At 42.7% G+C, this 19,165-nt stretch overlaps 1 protein-coding gene across 1 annotated transcript in view; it reads right to left on the minus strand.

The window, feature by feature from the left end:
• Positions 1-3,426: 3,426 nt before the first annotated feature.
• Positions 3,427-19,165, minus strand: part of LOC118358674 (transcription factor AP-2-delta-like) — a 50,015-nt gene continuing 34,276 nt past the window's right edge. Inside the window, exon 8 of the mRNA XM_052524719.1 lies at positions 3,427-4,552. Coding sequence (XP_052380679.1) covers positions 4,342-4,552 — 211 coding nt within the window. The 3' untranslated portion in view covers positions 3,427-4,341. The remainder of the gene's footprint in view (positions 4,553-19,165) is intronic.

Consider the following 19,165-nt stretch of genomic DNA (forward strand, 5'->3'; position numbering starts at 1 on the left):
GTCGGGTGCTGAGGTGGGCTGTTCTGCTGGCTTCTCTGTGGGGGTGGCCACCTCTCTAGTGGGTTGTTCTCTGTCACACGCCGTCCCCCTCAACCTCTCCTCCGTCCCCCTCACGCTCTCCTCCATCCCCCTCAACCTCTCCTCCACCAGCAGTCTGATCCTCTCCTCTAATGCTCTGTTCTTCTCCTGATTCTGCTCTTTCTCCTGTTGAAGTTGTCTCACCACTGTCCAGAGTGCAGATATGTCTCTGTCCACCTCCAGCTCTCCGGGTCTGGTTAAGGGGGTGTTGTTGTGCTGGACTGTTGTCTGGGTCTGTGCTGACTGAAGTGTAATCACCTGCTGTTCCAGCTCCACCTGCCTTACCTCCAGCTGGGTGAATTTATCCTTTATTTCAATGAGGGAGTGGTAATCTGTGCTGGGAGGTTGACTCTCCGCTGGGGGTTGCTCGTCTGTGGGGTTACATAATGAAGAGGTCTGGTCTGACCCGCTCGGGGTGGGGGTATCTCTATCAAGGGAGAGCTTCTCCTGCTGGGCTGATTCTTTAATTTGGTGAAAGTCCAGCTGAAACTTTTTGGGGTTACCCTGTACCATTACTGTTCCGGACTTATAGATATTTATATTAGCTAGTATTCTGAGATTCCACCCCTCGTTAACCCCCCCCCTCTTAACAAAGGGGTCGTGTGCTAATATAGCACTGTGCCATGCCAGGGGATGGTTTGTGTGGAAGATAAGGTTGCTGATGTTCCCATTTTTGTAATAGTCAGCAAAAAGTGTCTCTTGATTTTCCATATGGAGCTTCATTTTGTAATCTTTTCTTGCCTTATTCTTTACATGGGGCGGTAGGGTAGCCTAGTGGTTAAAGCGTTGGTCTTGTAACCGGAAGGTTGCAAGTTCAAACCTCTGAGCTGACAAGGTACAAATCTGTCATTCTGCCCCTGAACAGGCAGTTAACCCACTGTTCCTAGGCCGTCATTGAAAATAAGAATTTGTTCTTAACTGACTTGCCTAGTTAAATAAAGGTCATATAAAAAATAAACATGTACAGGGTACTGTAATTTAATTACCTCTGAACAGTGGGAGGGAGCTTCTAAGGCCTCTCCATTTGGTTGGGGTAGACTGTGTGACTCTCCTGCCATTGTTGGGCTAATGGGCTTTGACACCTCTTACTTGACACGTCAGTGCTAGTTGAAGCTGTATCAAGCTTGGCACAATTATGTTAGAATTCAGTCCTTATAAAGTAATGTTGTGTATTTTTCTTCTTGGCTTTTGGAAATAAAATATAGTTCCAGACTAAACATTACTCACTCAGTTCCAGGTTGGGTGGTGTTTTCAGGTTTCTGTTGTTTTCCAGAGAATTTGCTGTATAGAGTAATAACCCGTGGTACTTCTGTAATTCCGTCCAAAATCAGGTTATAGGTTTTGATTTGAAGTAGGGGTTATGTTGTAGAGGGTAGAATCCAGTATGTGTTCCTGACAAAAAAAATCAAATTTTATCTAACTCCTAATCTATCCTTTTTTAAAGAAAATGCTGAAAAATGCAGGAGCTCATCTGATCCTGACCTCTGCTCTGCTCTATAATAATAATAATAATATATGCCATTTAGCAGACGCTTTTATCCAAAGCGACTTACAGTCATGTGCATACATTCTACGTATGGGTGGTCCCGGGGATCGAACCCACTACCCTGGCGTTACAAGCGCCATGCTCTACCAACTGAGCTACAGAAGGACCTCTATCTATCTATCTATCTATCTATCTATCTGCCTGCCTATGTGTATTCAGACCCCTTGAATTTTCCTAAATTTTGTTACGTTACAGCCTTATTCTAATGTGGACTAAATAAATAAAAAATCCTCCACCATATACTCACAATACCCCATACTGGCAAAGTGAAAACAGTTTCTGATATATTTTGCTGATTTAAAAAAATAAATAAACAGAAATACCTTATTTACATAAGTATTCAGACCCTTTGCTATGAGACTTGAAATTGAGCTCAGGTATAGCCTGTTTCAATTGATTATCCTTGAGATATTTCTACAACTTGACTGGAGTTGACCTGTGGTAAATTCAATTGATTCAACATGATTTGGAAAAGCACACACCTGTACATATAAGGTCCCACAGTTGACAGTGCATGTCAGAGCAAAAACCAAGCCATGAGTTTGAAGGAATTGTCCGTAGAGATCTGAGACAGGATTGTGTCGAGGCACAGATCTGGGGAAGGGTACCAAAAATGGTCTGTAGCATTGAAGGTTCCCAATAATATAGTGGCCTCCATCATTCTTAAATAGAAGAAGTTCGGAACCACTAAAACTGTTTCTAGTGCTGGCCTCCTGGCCAAACTGAGCAATCGGGGAGAAGGGCCTTGGTCAGGGAGGTGACAAAGAACCCGATGGTCACTCTGACAGAGATCTAGAGTTCCTCTGTGGAGATGGTAGTCCTTCTGGAAGGTTCTTCCATCTCCACAGCACTCCACCAATCAGACCTTAATGGTAGATTGGCCAGCCACTCCTCAGTAAAAGACACATGATTCTCTGGTCTGATGAAACCAAGATTGAACTCTTTGGCCTGAATGCCAAGCGTTACGTCTGGAGGAAACCTAGCACCATCCCTACGGTGAAGCATGGTGGTGGCAGCATCATGCTGCGGAGATGTTTTGCAGTGGCATGGACTGGGAGACTAGTCAGGATTGAGGAATAGATGAACAGAGGAAAGTATAGAGCAATCCTTGATGAAAACCTTCTCAAGAGTGCTCAGGACCTCAGACTGGAGCAAAGGTTCACCTTCCAACAGGACAACGACCCTAAGCACACAGCCAAGACAACGCAAGAGTGGCTTCCGGACAAGTCTCTGAATGTCTTTGATTTTCCCAGCCAGAGCCTGAACTTGAAACCGATCGAACATCTCTGGAGAAACATGAAAATAGCTTTGCAGCAACTCTCTCCATCCAACCTGACAGAGCTGGAGAGGATCTGCAGAGAAGAATGGGAGAAACTTCCCAAATACAGGTGTGTCAAGCTTGTAGCGTCATACCCAAGAAGACTCGAGGCTGTAATTGCTGCCAAGGTGAATCAACAAAGTACTGACTAAAGGGTCTGAATACTTTAAGTAAATGTCATTTCATTTTGTTGATTTAATTTAATCAGCTAAAATCTTGCTAGCTATCTTTCTCCTGGGGAACTGCTGTCAGGTCTTCATTCTTCATGTTTGTCCTTTTCAGAAGTTCTTCCGATGAGTATTCAATCAACTGTTTATATTCTAAAAAAGGGATTCACATCCAGGATCTGTTATTATACGATACCACATGTTTGTATATATTCTGTTGTATGCAGTTATGTGCGTGTGTGTATTGATTGACCCACACACTACACAGGAACTAGTAGGAAGGAACATGTATCAATAGTTTTTATTGAACACAGGTATTTTAGAAGGTATGGTTTTAACATACAGTATATGTAATTCAAAGCCTACAAGAAAAGTTATTTAAATATTTATATATATATCTATACAAATGTTTATGAAGGGTCAAAGAGCTTGTATCATAATTGTAGTTCTGGGGAGTGTACAAAGATAGACATGCACAACAAAATGTTTCCATGGTAACTGTATAGTCACCTTTACAAAATGGCAGAGTCTCAGAAATCTGGACTCACACACACGCACGCACACACAGGCACACACACACACAGACACACACACACACACACACACACACACACACACACACACACACACACACACACACACACACACACACACACACACACACACTCTCACCAACATAGTGAACCCAGTCTCACACTCTCACCAACATAGTAAACCCAGTCTCACACTCTCACCAACATAGTAAACCCAGTCTCACACTCTCACCAACATAGTAAACCCAGTCTCACTCTCTCACCAACATAGTGAACCCAGTCTCACACTCTCACCAACATAGTGAACCCAGTCTCACACTCTCACCAACATAGTAAACCCAGTCTCACACTCTCACCAACATAGTAAACCCAGTCTCACACTCTCACCAACATAGTGAACCCAGACCCCAGTCTCGTGGTTCTAAAACGTTAAACAACATAATGGCATTAATTGCACTGTTCAGGTGGAGACTGAAGGGAGAACGTTCTGTGTGTATATGTGTTTATGTGTGTGTACATGTGTACCCCGCTCCTCTCCCTTTAACTCCCAGATGGCGCTGACCAGAAGTCCCTATCTCTACTTCCTGTTGTTCAGAATGAATAAATGTCTCTGTCAGTCTCCACAGAGATGAGCTCCTCCTCCCAGGGATCCAACCCTGACAAACACAGGCACATACACTGCACAGCACAGGAAAAGGGCTACTCTGTCTTTTCAGCTTTGCCGTCTTTATTGAGCAGCTCGCTGGTTTTCCGGACAGTTCCGGTCTTTTCAGTCTCCTGACCAGAGGTTTTCCCAGGGTTCCCGGCTGCAGAATGTTTATCCAGGAAGTTGAGCATCTCACTAAGAACGGTCTGGAAGGTGCTGAGAGCCGCGCACACAGCCGGAGTCCCGAATCCATGGGTGATCAGACTGGAGAACACAAACACATGAAGACATAAATATACACTACATATATAGATATACATTATATACACTATACAGTGCATTCTGAAAGTATTCAGACCACTTCCCATTTTCCACATTTTGTTACGTTACAACCTTATTCTTAAATGGATGAATAATTTTTTCTCCTCAATCTACACACAATACCTCAATGACATCACAATAGCCCACAATGACATCACAATAGCCCACAATGACAGAGCATTTTTGCAAATGTATTAAAAATCTAAAGTATCCAGACCCTTTGCTATGAGACTCAAAATTGAGCTCAGGTGCATCCTGTTTCCATTTATCATCCTTGAGATGTTTCTACAATTTGATTGGAGTCCAACTGTGGTAAATTCAATTGATTGGATATGAGTTGGAAATGCACACAACTGTCTATTTAAGGTCCCACAGTTGACAGTGCATGTCAGAACAAAAACCAAGCCATGTGGTCGAAGGAATTGTCTGTAGAGTGCCGAGACAGGATTGTGTTCGAGGCACAGATCTGGGGAAGGGTACCAAAAAAAATCTGCTGCATTGACTGTCCCCAAGAACACAGTGGCTTCCATTATTTTTAAATGTAAAAAGTTTGGAACCGCTAAGACTGTTCTTAGAGCTGGCCACCCAGCCTAACTGATCAATCGGGGGAGAAGGGCCTTGGTCAGGTAGGTGACCCAATTGTCACTCTGATAGAGCTCCAGAGTTCCTCTGTGGAGATGGGAGAACCTTCCAGAAGGACAAACATTTCTTCTCAAACACTCCACCAATCAGGACCTTATGGTAGAGGGGTCAGACAGAAGCCACTCCTCAGTAAAAGGCACATGATAGCAAGCTTGGAGTTTGCCAAAAGGCTCCTAAAGGACTCTCATGCCATTTGAAACGAGTTTCTCTGTCAGAGTGACCATCGGGTTATTGGTCACCTTCCTGACCAAGGCCTTTTACTCCTCTAGAAAGAGTCTTGGTGGTTCCAAACTTATTCCATTTAAGAATGATGGAGGCTACTGTGTTCTTGGGGACCTTCAACGCTGAATAAAAGTTTTGGTACCCTTCCCCAGATGATTGCCTCGTCACAATCCTGTCTCGGAGCCCTACGGACAATTCTTTCCACCTCATGGCTTGGCTCTGGCTTGCTCTCATATGCGCTGTCAACTGTGGGACCTTATGTAGACAGGTGTGTGCCTTTCCAGATCATGTCTAATCAATTGAATTTTCCACACGTGGACTCCAATCAAGTTGTATAAACATCTCAAGGATGATCAATGGAAACAGGATGCACCTGAGCTCAATTTCGAGTCTCATAACAAAGGATCTGAATACTGATGTAATAAAGGTAATTGTGTTTTTTACTTTCAATACATTTGCAAACATTACTGTGTACTGTGTGTAGATTGATGAGGATGTTTTTTTTATTTAATCTATTTTAGAATAAGGCCTGAATCATTTCCGAATGCACTGTGCACTATATAGACACAATATACACAATATACACTATATATACATTATAAATACACTATAGACACTATGCAGACACGACACACACTATACAAACACTATAGATATACAGTATCTATACAGTTTGGACACACCTACTGATTCAAGGGTTTTTCTTTATTTTTTACTATTTTCTACATTTCAGAATAATAGTGAAGACAAACTATGACATGACACATGTATTAACCGAAAAAGTGTTGATGAAATCAAAATATATTTTACATTATTCAATGTAGCCACCGTTTGCTATGATGACAGCTTTGCACACTCTTACTCTAGCTTTCTCTAAACCAGCTTCACCTAGAATGCTTTTCCACCAGTCTTGAAGGAGTTCCCACATATGCTGAGCACTTGTTGACTACTTTTCCTCCCTGCGGTCCAACTCATCCCAAACCATCTCAATTGGGTTGAGGTTGGGTCATGGAGGCCAGGTCATCTGATGCAGCACTCAATCAATCTCCTTCTTGGTCAAATATCCCTTTCCCAGCCTGGAGGTGTGTTGGGTCATTGTCCTGTTGAAAAACAAATGATAGTCCCACTAAGAGCAAACCAGAGCAAACCCGTACAAATCAGCTGGGCTTGACAATCTGGACCCGCTATTTCTGAAACTATCTGCCGCCATTGTCGCAACCCCTATTACCAGCCTGTTCAACCTCTCTTTCATATCGTCTGAGATCCCCAAGGATTGGAAAGCTGCCGCAGTCATCCCCCTCTTCAAAGGGGGAGACACCCTGGACCCAAACTGCTATAGACCTATATCCATCCTGCCCTGCCTATCTAAGGTCTTCGAAAGCCAAGTCAACAAACAGGTCACTGACCATCTCGAATCCCACCGTACCTTCTCCGCTGTGCAATCTGGTTTCCGAGCCGGTCACGGGTGCACCTCAGCCACACTCAAGGTACTAAATGATATCATAACCGCCATCGATAAAAGACAGTACTGTGCAGCCGTCTTCATCGACCTCGCCAAGGCTTTCGACTCTGTCAATCACCAAATTCTTATCGGCAGACTCAACAGCCTCGGTTTTTCGGATGACTGCCTTGCCTGGTTCACCAATTACTTTGCAGACAGAGTTCAGTGTGTCAAATCAGAGGGCATGCTGTCCGGTCCTCTGGCAGTCTCTATGGGGGTGCCACAGGGTTCAATTCTCGGGCCGACTCTTTTCTCTGTATATATCAATGATGTTGCTCTTGCTGCGGGCGATTCCCTGATCCACCTCTACGCAGACGACACCATTCTATATACTTTCGGCCCGTCATTGGACACTGTGCTATCAAACCTCCAAACGAGCTTCAATGCCATACAGCACTCCTTCCGTGGCCTCCAACTGCTCTTAAACGCGAGTAAAACCAAATGCATGCTTTTCAACCGATCGCTGCCTGCACCCGCATGCCCGACTAGCATCACCACCCTGGATGGTTCCAACCTTGAATATGTGGACATCTATAAGTACCTAGGTGTCTGGCTAGACTGCAAACTCTCCTTCCAGACTCACATCAAACATCTCCAATCAAAAATCAAATCCAGAGTCGGCTTTCTATTCCGCAACAAAGCCTCCTTCACTCACGCTGCCAAGCTTACCCTAGTAAAACTGACTATCCTACCGATCCTCGACTTCGGCGATGTCATCTACAAAATCGCTTCCAACACTCTACTCAGCAAACTGGATGCAGTCTATCACAGTGCCATCCGTTTTGTCACTAAAGCACCTTATACCACCCACCACTGCGACTTGTATGCTCTAGTCGGCTGGCCCTCACTACATATTCGTCGCCAGACCCACTGGCTCCAGGTCATCTACAAGTCCATGCTAGGTAAAGCTCCGCCTTATCTCAGTTCACTGGTCACGATGGCAACACCCATCCGTAGCACGCGCTCCAGCAGGTGTATCTCACTGATCATCCCTAAAGCCAACACCTCATTTGGCCGCCTTTCGTTCCAGTACTCTGCTGCCTGTGACTGGAACGAATTGCAAAAATCGCTGAAGTTGGAGACTTTTATCTCCCTCACCAACTTCAAACATCAGCTATCCGAGCAGCTAACCGATCGCTGCAGCTGTACATAGTCTATAGGTAAATAGCTCACCCTTTTTCACCTACCTCATTCCCATACTGTTTTTATACTGTTTTTATTTATTTACTTTTCTGCTCTTTTGCACACTACCTGTACATGCCCATCTGATCATTTATCACTCCAGTGTTAATCTGCAAAATTGTATTATTCGCCTACCTCCTCATGCCTTTTGCACACATTGTATAAAGACTGCCCATTTTTTTCTACTGTGTTATTGACTTGCTAATTGTTTACTCCATGTGTAACTCTGTGTTGTCTGTTCACACTGCTATGCTTTATCTTGGCCAGGTCGCAGTTGCAAATGAGAACTTGTTCTCAACTAGCCTACCTGGTTAAATAAAGGTGAAATAAATAAATAAAAAAAGATGGGATGGCGTATCACGGCAGAATGCTATGTTAGCCATGCTGGCTAAGTGTGCCTTGAATTCTAAATACATCACAGACAGTGTCATCATTAAAGCACCATCACACCTCCTCCTCCGTGCTTCACGGTGGGAACCAAACATGTGGAGATCATCCGTTCACCTACTCTGCATCTCACAAAGACACAGTGGTTGGAACCAGAAATCTTAAACTTGGACTCATCAGACCAAAGGACAGATTTCCACAGGTCTACTGTCCATTGCTCATGTTTCTTGTCCCAACCAAGTCTCTTCTTCTTATTGGTGTCTTTTAGAAGTGGTTTCTTTGCAGAAATTCGGCCATGAAGGCCTGATTCACACATTCTCCTCTGAACAGTTGATGTTGAGATGTGTCTTTTACTTGAATTATGCGAAGTATTTATTTGGACTGGATTCTTAATGCGTTTGAGCCAATCTGTTGTGTTGTGACAAGGTAGGGGTGATATACAGAAGATAGCTCTATTTGGCAAAAGACCAAGTCCATATTACGGCAAGAACAGCTCAAATAAGCAAAGAGCAATCCATCATTACTTTAACCTTTTATAACTAGGGGGCGCTATTTTAATTTTGAGATGAAAAACGTTCCTGTTTTAAACAAGATATTTTGTCACGAAAAGATGCTCGACTATGCATATAATTGGCAGCTTTGGAAAGAAAACACTCTGACGTTTCCAAAACTGCAAAGATATGTGCCACAGAACTGATCTTACAGAAAAAACCCAGATAAAAATCCAATCCGAAGTGCCGCATTTTTTAAAACTGCCTCATGGCAATGACTCCTTATACGGCTGTGGAGGAGCTAGGAGTCAGCTTACGTTTTCCATGTTTTCCCCAAGGTGTCTGCAGCATTGTGACATATTTGTAGGCATATCATTTGGAAGATTGACCATAAGAGACTACATCTACCAGGTGGTCGCTTGGCGTCCTCCGTCGAAATTATTGCGTAATCTCCAGCTGCAGTATTTTTCCGTTTGCCTCGGATGAGAAACCGACTGCCAGGAATGATTTTTCATCTAATAGAATTGTGAAAAACACCTTGAGGATTGATTCTAAACAACGTTTTCCATGTTTATGTCGATATTATGGAGCTAATTTGGAAAAAAAGTTTGGTGTTGTAAGTGACTGCATTTTCGTTTTTTTTTTCTTAGCCAAACGTGATGAACAAAACGGAGCTATTTCTCTTACACAAATAATCATTTTGGAAAAAATGAACATATGCTATCTAACTGAGAGTCTCGTCATTGAAAACATTCGAAGTTCTTCAAAGGTAAATTATTTTATTTGAATGCTTTTCTTGTTTTTGTGAAAATGTTGCCTGCTGAATGCTAGGCTTAATGCTATGCTAGGCTATCAATACTCTTACACAAATGCTTGTGTAGCTTTGGTTGAAAGCATATTTTGAAAATGTGAGATGACAGTGTTGTTAACAAAAGGCTAAGCTTGTGTTTCAATATATTTATTTCATTTCATTTGCGATTTTCATGAATAGGAAACGTTATGGTTGCTTTATGATAATGAGCTTGAGGCTATGATTATATTATATTATTATTATTATTATAACTATGATTACGCTCCCGGGTACGGGTTTGGAGTCGTGTCTTTAGGTGAACGGATCATCTCTGCATGTGTGGTTCCCACCGTGAAGCATGGAGGAGGAGGTGTGATGGTGCTTTAATGATGTCTGTGTCTCTGTGAGATGTAGAGTAGGTGAACGGATCATCTCTGCATGTGTGGTTCCCACCGTGAAGCATGGAGGAGGAGGTGTGATGGTGCTTTAATGATGTCTGTGTCTCTGTGAGATGTAGAGTAGGTGAACGGATCATCTCTGCATGTGTGGTTCCCACCGTGAAGCATGGAGGAGGAGGTGTGATGGTGTGGGGGTACTTTGATGGTGACACTGTCTGTGATTTATTTTGAATTCAAGGCACAATTAACGTGCATGGCAACCACAGCATACTGCAGCAATACGCCATCCCATCCAGTTTGCTCTTAGTGTGACGATCATTTGGTTTTTAACAGGACAATGACCCAACACACCTCCAGACTGTGTAAGGGCTATTTGACCAAGAAGGATAGTGATGAGTGCTGCATCAGATGACCTGGCCTCTACAATCAACCGACCTCAACCCAATTGAGATGGTTTGGAATGAGTTGGACCACAGAGTTTATTTATGTTTATTTCACCTTTATTTAACCAGGTAGGCTAGTTGAGAACACCTTTATTTAACCAGGTAGGCTAGTTGAGAACACCTTTATTTAACCAGGTAGGCTAGTTGAGAACACCTTTATTTAACCAGGTAGGCTAGTTGAGAACAAGTTCTCATTTACAACTTGGACCTGGCCAAGATAAAGCAAAGCAGTTCGACACATACAACAACACAGAGTTACACATGGAATAAACAAAGCATACAGTCAATAATACAGTAGAAAAAGTATATATACAGTGTGTGCAAAAGAGGTAAGATAATAAATAGGCCATGGTGGCGAAGTAATTACAATATACCTTTTAAACACTGGAGTGATAGATGAGCAGATGATGATGTGCAAGTAGAAATACTGGAGTGCAAATGAGCAAGATAAATAAATACAGTATCTGGATGAGGTAGTTGGATGGGCTATTTACAGATGGACTATATACAGGTGCAGTGATCTGTGAGCTGCTCTGACAGCTGGTGCTTAAAGCTAGTGAGGGAGATATGAGTCTCCAGCTTCAGTGATTTTTGCAGTTCGTTCCAGTCATTGGCAGCAGAGAACTGGAAGGAAAGGTGACCAAAGGGGGAATTGGCTTTGGGGGTGACAAGTGAGATGTACCTACTGGAGCGCGTGCTATGATTGGGTGCAGATATGGTGACCAGTGAGCTGAGATAAGGCGGGGATATACCTAGCAAAGACTTGTAGATGACCTGGAGCCAGTGGGTTTGGTGACGAGTTTGAAGCGAGGGCCAGTCAAAGAGAGTGTACAGGACGCAGTGGTGGGTAGTTTATGCGGCTTTGGTGACAAAACGGATGGCACTGTGATAGACTGCATCCAATTGGTTGAGTAGAGTGTTGGAGGCTATTTTGTAAATTACATTGCCAAAGTCGAGGATCAGTAGGATGGTCAGTTTTAGGGTATGTTTGGCAGCATGAGTGAAGGATGCTTCGTTACGAAATAAGAAGCCGATTCTAGATTTAATTTTGGATTGGAGATGATAATGTGATTCTGGAAGGAGAGTTGACAGTCTAGCCAGACACCTAGGTATTTGCAATCCACATATTCTAAGTCAGAACTGTCCAGAGTAGTGATGCTGGACAGGCGGGCAGGTGTGGGCAGCGATCGGTTGCATGCATTTCGTTTTACTTGCATTTAAGAGCAGTTGGAGGCCACAGAAGGAGAGCTGTATGGCATTGAAGCTCGTCTGCAGGTTAGTTAACACAGTGTCCAAAAAGGGGCCAGAAGTATACAGAATGGTTTCGTCTGCGTAGAGGTGGATCAGAGAATCACCAGCAGCAAGAGCGACATCATTGATGTACACAGAGAAGAGAGTCGGCACGAGAATTGAGGTGCACACATGACCAGCACTGAAACCAGATTGCATAGCGGAGTACGGTGGGATTCGAAATGGTCGTTAACTTGGCTTTCGAAGACCTTGGAACGGAAGAGTAGGATAGATATAGGTATGTAGCAGTTTGGGTCAAGAGTGTCTACCCCTTTGAAGAGGGGGATGATCGCGTCAGCTTTCAAATCTTTTGGAATCTTAGACGATACGAAAAAGAGGTTGAACGGGCTAGTAATATGGTTTGCAACCATTTCTGCAGATAATTTTAGAAAGAGAGTGTCCAGATTGTCTAGCCAGGCTAATTTGTAGGGGTCCAGATTTTGCCGCTCTTTCAGATCATCAGCTATCTGGATTTGGGTGAAGGAGAAATGGGGAGGCTTGTGGTCGAGTTGCTATGGGGGCTGCAGGGCAGTTGACCGGGGTAGGGGTAGCCAGGTGGAAAGCATGGCCAGCTGTAGAAAAATGCTTATTGAAATTCTCAATTATTGTGGATTTATCAGTGGTGACAGTGTTTCCTAGCCTTAGTGCAGTGTACAGCTGGGAGGAGGTGCTCTTATTCTCCATAATATATGCCATTTAGCAGACGCTTTTATCCAAAGCGACTTACATGTGTGCATACATTCTACGTATGGGTGGTCCCGGGAATCGAACCCACTACCCTGGCGTTACAAGCGCCATGCTCTACCAACTGTGCTACAGAAGGACCACATGGACTTTACAGTGTCCCAGAACTTTCTTGAGTTTGTGCTACAGGATTCAAGAGTGAAGGAAAAGCAGCCAACACATGTAGGAACTCCTTCAAGAGTGTTGGAAAAGCATTCCACGTAAGGGTGGTTGAGAGAATGCCAAGAGTGTGCAAAGCTGTCATCAAGGCAAAGGGTGATTTGTTTAACACCTTTTGGGTTACTACATGGTTCCATATGTGTTATTTCATAGTTTTGATGTCTTCACTATTATTCTACAATGTAGAAAAAAGTACAAATAAAGAAAAACCTTTGTGTCCAAACTTTTGATGGTAGTGTATATACAGATATACAGTATGTCGACACTACATACACAATATAGACATTATATATATACTAAATAGACACCATATACAATATATATATATATATATACTCTATATAGATATTATCTACAGTATATAGACACTATATGTACAAAAATACACTATGTTTACACTAAATATAGATTATTTAGCTACTATATAAAGACTATATGTACATTATATAGACACCATATAGACACTATATAAATACTATATGTACATTATATAGCCACGATATAGACACTATATAAATACTAACTAAGCACCCTGTGGTTTTTGGGTTGTCTCGTTGTATGTCCCGCGCCCTGTATTTGTTGGGCTTATTATTTTGTTGTGCCTGAATAAAGCACTTAACCTCAGAACTCTCTCTGCGTCTGATTCCTGCACCCACCTGACAATATTCACTATATGCACAATATGTAGACACTATTCATACCATATATACACACTATATAGACATTATATAGACGTTATATAGACACTATATAGACACAATATGTATATATATTATTTAGACACAATATTGGTACTGTTCAAAAGTTTTGGGTCACTTAGAAATTGAAATAATAATTCTGTACTTTAAACTTTGCTTTCTTCAAAGAATCCTCCATTTTTAGCAATTATAGCCTTGCAGACCTTTGGCATTCTAGTTGTCAATTTGTTGAGGTAATCTGACCCCATGTAATCTCACCCCATGCTTCCTGAAACACCTCCCACAAGTTGGATTGGCTTGATGGGCACTTCTCACATACCATACGGTCAAGCTGCTCCCACAACAGCTCAATAAGGGTTGAGATCCGGTGATTGTTTATTGACTCCATTATAGACAGAATACCAGCTGACTGCTTCTTCACTAAATAGTTATTGCATAGTTTGGAGCTGTGCTTTGGGTCATGTCCTATTGTAGGAGGAAATTTGCTCCAACTAAGTGCCATCCACAGGGTATGGCATGGTGTTGCAAAATGGAGTGATAGCCTTCCTTCTTCAAGATCCCTTTTGTCCTGTACAAATCTTCCACTTTACCAGCACCAAAGCACCCTCAGACTATCACATTGCCTCCACCATGATTGACAGATGGCGTCAAGCACTCCTCCAGCATCTATTAATTTTTTTTGCATCTCATGAATGTTCTTCTTTGTGATCTGAACACCGCAAACTTTATCTGTCCATAATACTTTTTCCCACTCTTTCTCTGTCCAGTGTCTGTGTTCTTTTGCCCATCTTAATCTTTTCTTTTTATTGGCCAGTCTGAGATATGGCTTTTTTTCTACAACTCTGCCTAGAAGGCCAGCATTCTGGAGTCGCATCTTCACTGTTGACGTTGAGACTGGTGTTTTGTGGGTACTATATAATGAAGCTGCCAGTTGAGAACTTGTGAGGCTTTCAAACTAGACACTCTAATGTACTTGTCCTCTTGCTCAGTTGTGCACCGTGGCCTCCCATTCCTCTTTCTATTCTGGTTAGTCTGGTCAAAAACAAGGACATTTCTAAGTGACGCCAAACTTTTGAAGAGTAGTGTGTATATATATATACTCTGTCTCTATAGTATATAGTTGTAGTAAAACGCCAAATGGATCTACCTCCTGGTCCTCTTCCCCTGTCTTACCCACCAAGGGTAGAGACAGAGATGACCTCGCCTACTGAAATACCGGATTGGGCAAAGCCACCAGAAGACGACTCAAGCCAACCAACTATTGAACCTGACTGGTGTCAGGAAGAATCACCCTCTGCCTCAAGTGACACCTCTGAATGGGAACAGCTGATAGACTCATTGCTGATAGAGTAATAGGCTCTGTCATAAACAGAGGCCCATATGCGCACTGTAAGAAAAGTGTTTCCTCATTGTTGCTAGAGTAATAGGCTCTGTCATAACCAGAGGCCCATATATGAACTGTAAGAAAAGTATTTCCTGTTGTAAGATATGTCATCACCCTCTCTGCTCTGAGGGGATGGGAGGAGCAGCAGATCGGGTGCAGAGAATCAAAAGGTATATAAAGAGACATTTGCCATTACTTTGGCGCTGACTTCTTGAATTCTGAATTCATTTAGACAACCATTTGACTTTGGGTAAATTGACACCTGACTCAAATTACTTAAAAGATTCTAACTTGTTGGATCTGAGAAGTGACTCTCCGATATACCGTTTAACTATTGACCAGTCATTTTGTCGCTTTGCGTCAGGCGCGTGGGTGCTGATGCAAATATATCCAGAAGTGTTCTCCGGAACCTCTCGATTGAGCTCAGCATCTCGACCTCGTTGCGGACACAGACTTTTTGGTATTCCATTTGGGGCAGGGAATCACCAGCGGGTTCTCCCATCCCGGCCAAACTTGAATCTCTCAATTTAGTAAAGCACCGACTCCAATTCAACCTCTCAGCCAGTAGAGGGGAGTCGCTACCTATCTAAATTCTTAACAGAACTCTGACTGATTGAAACTCTGCTCCTGATCTTGTGGGTCTCCTCGTCATCTCTCAAAGGTAATTAAATAACTATTATAAGTATTTAATATAGAGATAAGTGTTATCATTGTACCAGGCATTTTATAAGAGCATTAAGTCAATTGCATGTTTTTGATTAACGCTGTGTGTGACCGAGTAACAATTGTGTATTTTGAAGTGTGTTTGATTGTAAAAGACAAAAAACAGAGTGTTTTCAAAAATAAACGGTAGTCTTATTTTGTCTCGAGTAAACGGTTCTCTCAAAGACAGTTAACGCCACGGGAGATAACAACTCTGACACTCCCCGCTACCGGGACACTGGAAACGGGGATCAATGCTCTATGACAGAATGAGTTACTATTAAAAGACAAGGAGGAAGGTGTGTCCAGTAGTGATTGATTAATTTAATTGTCTTATCGATCTAAGTTTTATTTTCCAAGCGATACATAGCCGACGGGCAGAGTAGTGAGACTAAGTTGACTAAAGGTCTTCACACTTTAAACTAGATACATCACAGAGGGGAAACACTCAACCACAGGGAAATCATATAGAGACTGGTAGGACTAGTGCTTAATAATAACTCAAGGACCAATTAGTGGTGAAACAAAGAGTCTGGAGGAGAAACGTGGGGTTCACACATCCCAGCTAGAGCTAGACCGTTGAGAGTGACAAGGCAAAAGACCTCTCTACGCGGACAACGCTTCGACATAGAAAGAGAGGCAGGGCTACGCGAGCGGTCCTGGTTATACCGAGATAACCTGAAGTATCTATAGTGCCCTGTCCAATCAAGGGAACGGGACGCTAACCACCTCTAGCAACCCCGCTGCCGGCCAAGGGGCGGGGCTGAAGGTTTCGTATCGCGACATAGTATATAGCGTGTGTATATATATATGTATATGTATATATGTATATGTGTATATACACACTATATGCTATATACTATAGAGACACAATATAGACATTTTAAAGACACCATAAATAAACTACATAGACACTATATACACTCTATACACACTATATACTCTATATACACTATATACTCTATATATACACTATATATTCTATATATACACTATATTAACACTATATACACTCTATACACACTATATACTCTATATATACAATATATTACCAACTATATACACTCTATACACACTATTAACACTATATACATGATATGGACACAATATAGATGCTATAAATAAACTATATAGACACCATATGCACACTATATAGACATTATAAATATACTATATAGACACTATATATACACTATGTTTACGCTATATACAGTTGAAGTTGGAAGTTTACATACACCTTAGCCAAATACATTTAAACTCAGTTTAATCCTATTAAAAATCCCCTGTTTTAGGTCAGTTAGGATTACCAGTTTACTTCACAAATGTGAAATATCAGAAAAATAGTAGAGAGAATTATTTCTTTCAGCTTTTATTTCTTTCATCGCATTCCCAGTGGGTCAGACGTTTACATACACTGAATTAGTTTTTGGTAGCATTGCCTTTAAATCGTTTAAGTTGGGTCAAATGTTTTGGGTAGCCTTCCACAAGCTTCCCACAATAAGTTGGGTGAATTTTGTAACTGAGTCAGGTTTGTAGGCCTCCTTGCTCGCACACGCTTTTTCAGTTCTGCCCACAAATGTTCTATTGGATTGAGGTCAAGGTTGTGGCCACTCCAATACCTTGACTTTGTTGTCCTTAAGCCATTTTGCACAACTTTGGAAGTATGCTTGGGGTCATTGTCCATTTGGAAGAAACATTTGCGACCAAGATTTAACTTCCTGACTGATGTCTTGAGATGTTACTTCCGTATATACGCATAATTTTCCTTCCTCATGACACCATCTATTTTGTGAAGTGCACCACTCCCTCCTGCAGCAAAGCACCCCCACGACGACAGACACTGGGGACACCCCGAATCAGCTCTGAGAGGCCACACCGAACATTAACACGCAGCCGGGCCGGTGCATAGCAAGGAACAGCCGGCCACCTGCCACTGACAGCTGACCCAGACATCACCTGCCCCCCCTGCACTTCTCTCTCACTCTTCACATTCAACGCTCTTCACATTCAACCAAAGACAAACAACACTGTTGTGCAGGTGTCCGCTGTGGAGCCGGAAAATGTTTGTTCCCTTGGACTGTTGGCCTGCAGCTGTTAAAACTCATTTCAATCTGCTGGGGTGTCGCATGCTATTAACTGTATAATCTGCCACATATTCGTTGTTGTCACGATCCGATGGAACTTGATGCAGGTAAAGAAAGGATTATTATGACCTGAATAAGGATTCTATGAGACCATCAAATCATCCAAGAGGATCCTAATAGGACTATGATCAGTTTCCCCCACTGCACCTCTCTACTAGCTAGAACCAGGAAATGGATGCTCCTTGTCGGACTCCAGGTGAGTGTAAATAGCTGCTCATTGTCGGACTCCAGGTGAGTGTAAATGGATGCTCCTTGTTGGACTCCAGGTGAGTGTAAATAGCTGCTCATTGTCGGACTCCAGGTGAGTGTAAATGGATGCTCCTTGTTGGACTCCAGGTGAGTGTAAATGGATGCTCCTTGTTGGACTCCAGGTGAGTGTAAATGACTGATCCTTGTTGGACTCCAGGTGAGTGTAAATGGATGCTCCTTGTTGGACTCCAGGTGAGTGTAAATGGATAATATATAATAATAATAATAAATGGATGCTCCTTGTTGGACTCCAGGTGAGTGTAAATGGATGCTCCTTGTTGGACTCCAGGTGAGTGTAAATGGATGCTCCTTGTTGGACTCCAGGTGAGTGTAAATGGATGCTCCTTGTTGGACTCCAGGTGAGTGTAAATGGATGCTCCTTGTTGGACTCCAGGTGAGTGTAAATGGATGCTCCTTGTTGGACTCCAGGTGAGTGTAAATGGATGCTCCTTGTTGGACTCCAGGTGAGTGTAAATGGATGCTCATTGTTAGACTCCAGGTGAGTGTAAATGGATGCTCCTTGTTAGACTCCAGGTGAGTGTAAATGGATGCTCCTTGTTAGACTCCGGGTGAGGGTAAATGGATGCTCCTTGTTGGACTCCAGGTGAGTGTAAATGGATGCTCCTTGTTGGACTCCAGGTGAGTGTAAATGGATGCTCCTTGTTGGACTCCAGATGAGTGTAAATGGATGCTCCTTGTTGGACTCCAGGTGAGTGTAAATGGATGCTCCTTGTTGGACTCCAGGTGAGTGTAAATGGATGCTCCTTGTTGGACTCCAGGTGAGTGTAAATGGATGCTCCTTGTTGGACTCCAGGTGAGTGTAAATGGATGCTCCTTGTTAGACTCCAGGTGAGGGTAATTTTTTTAAATTTAAAATGTATTTTACCAGGCAAGTCAGTTAAGAACAAATTCTTATTTTCAATGATGGCCTAGGAACAGTGGGTTAACTGCCTGTTCAAGTGCAGAATGACACATTTGTACCTTGTCAGCTCGGGGATTTGAACTTGCAACCTTTCGATTACTAGTCCAATGCTCTAACCACTAGACCACCCTGCCGCCCCGCAGCTTGAACCTGCACAGCCTGAACCACCACTCTCTGGATCAGAACTCTGTCCTTTTGGCTGTTGTGT

The sequence above is a fragment of the Oncorhynchus keta genome, chromosome 8 (assembly GCF_023373465.1).
Source record: "Oncorhynchus keta strain PuntledgeMale-10-30-2019 chromosome 8, Oket_V2, whole genome shotgun sequence".
Lineage (NCBI taxonomy): Eukaryota > Metazoa > Chordata > Actinopteri > Salmoniformes > Salmonidae > Oncorhynchus > Oncorhynchus keta.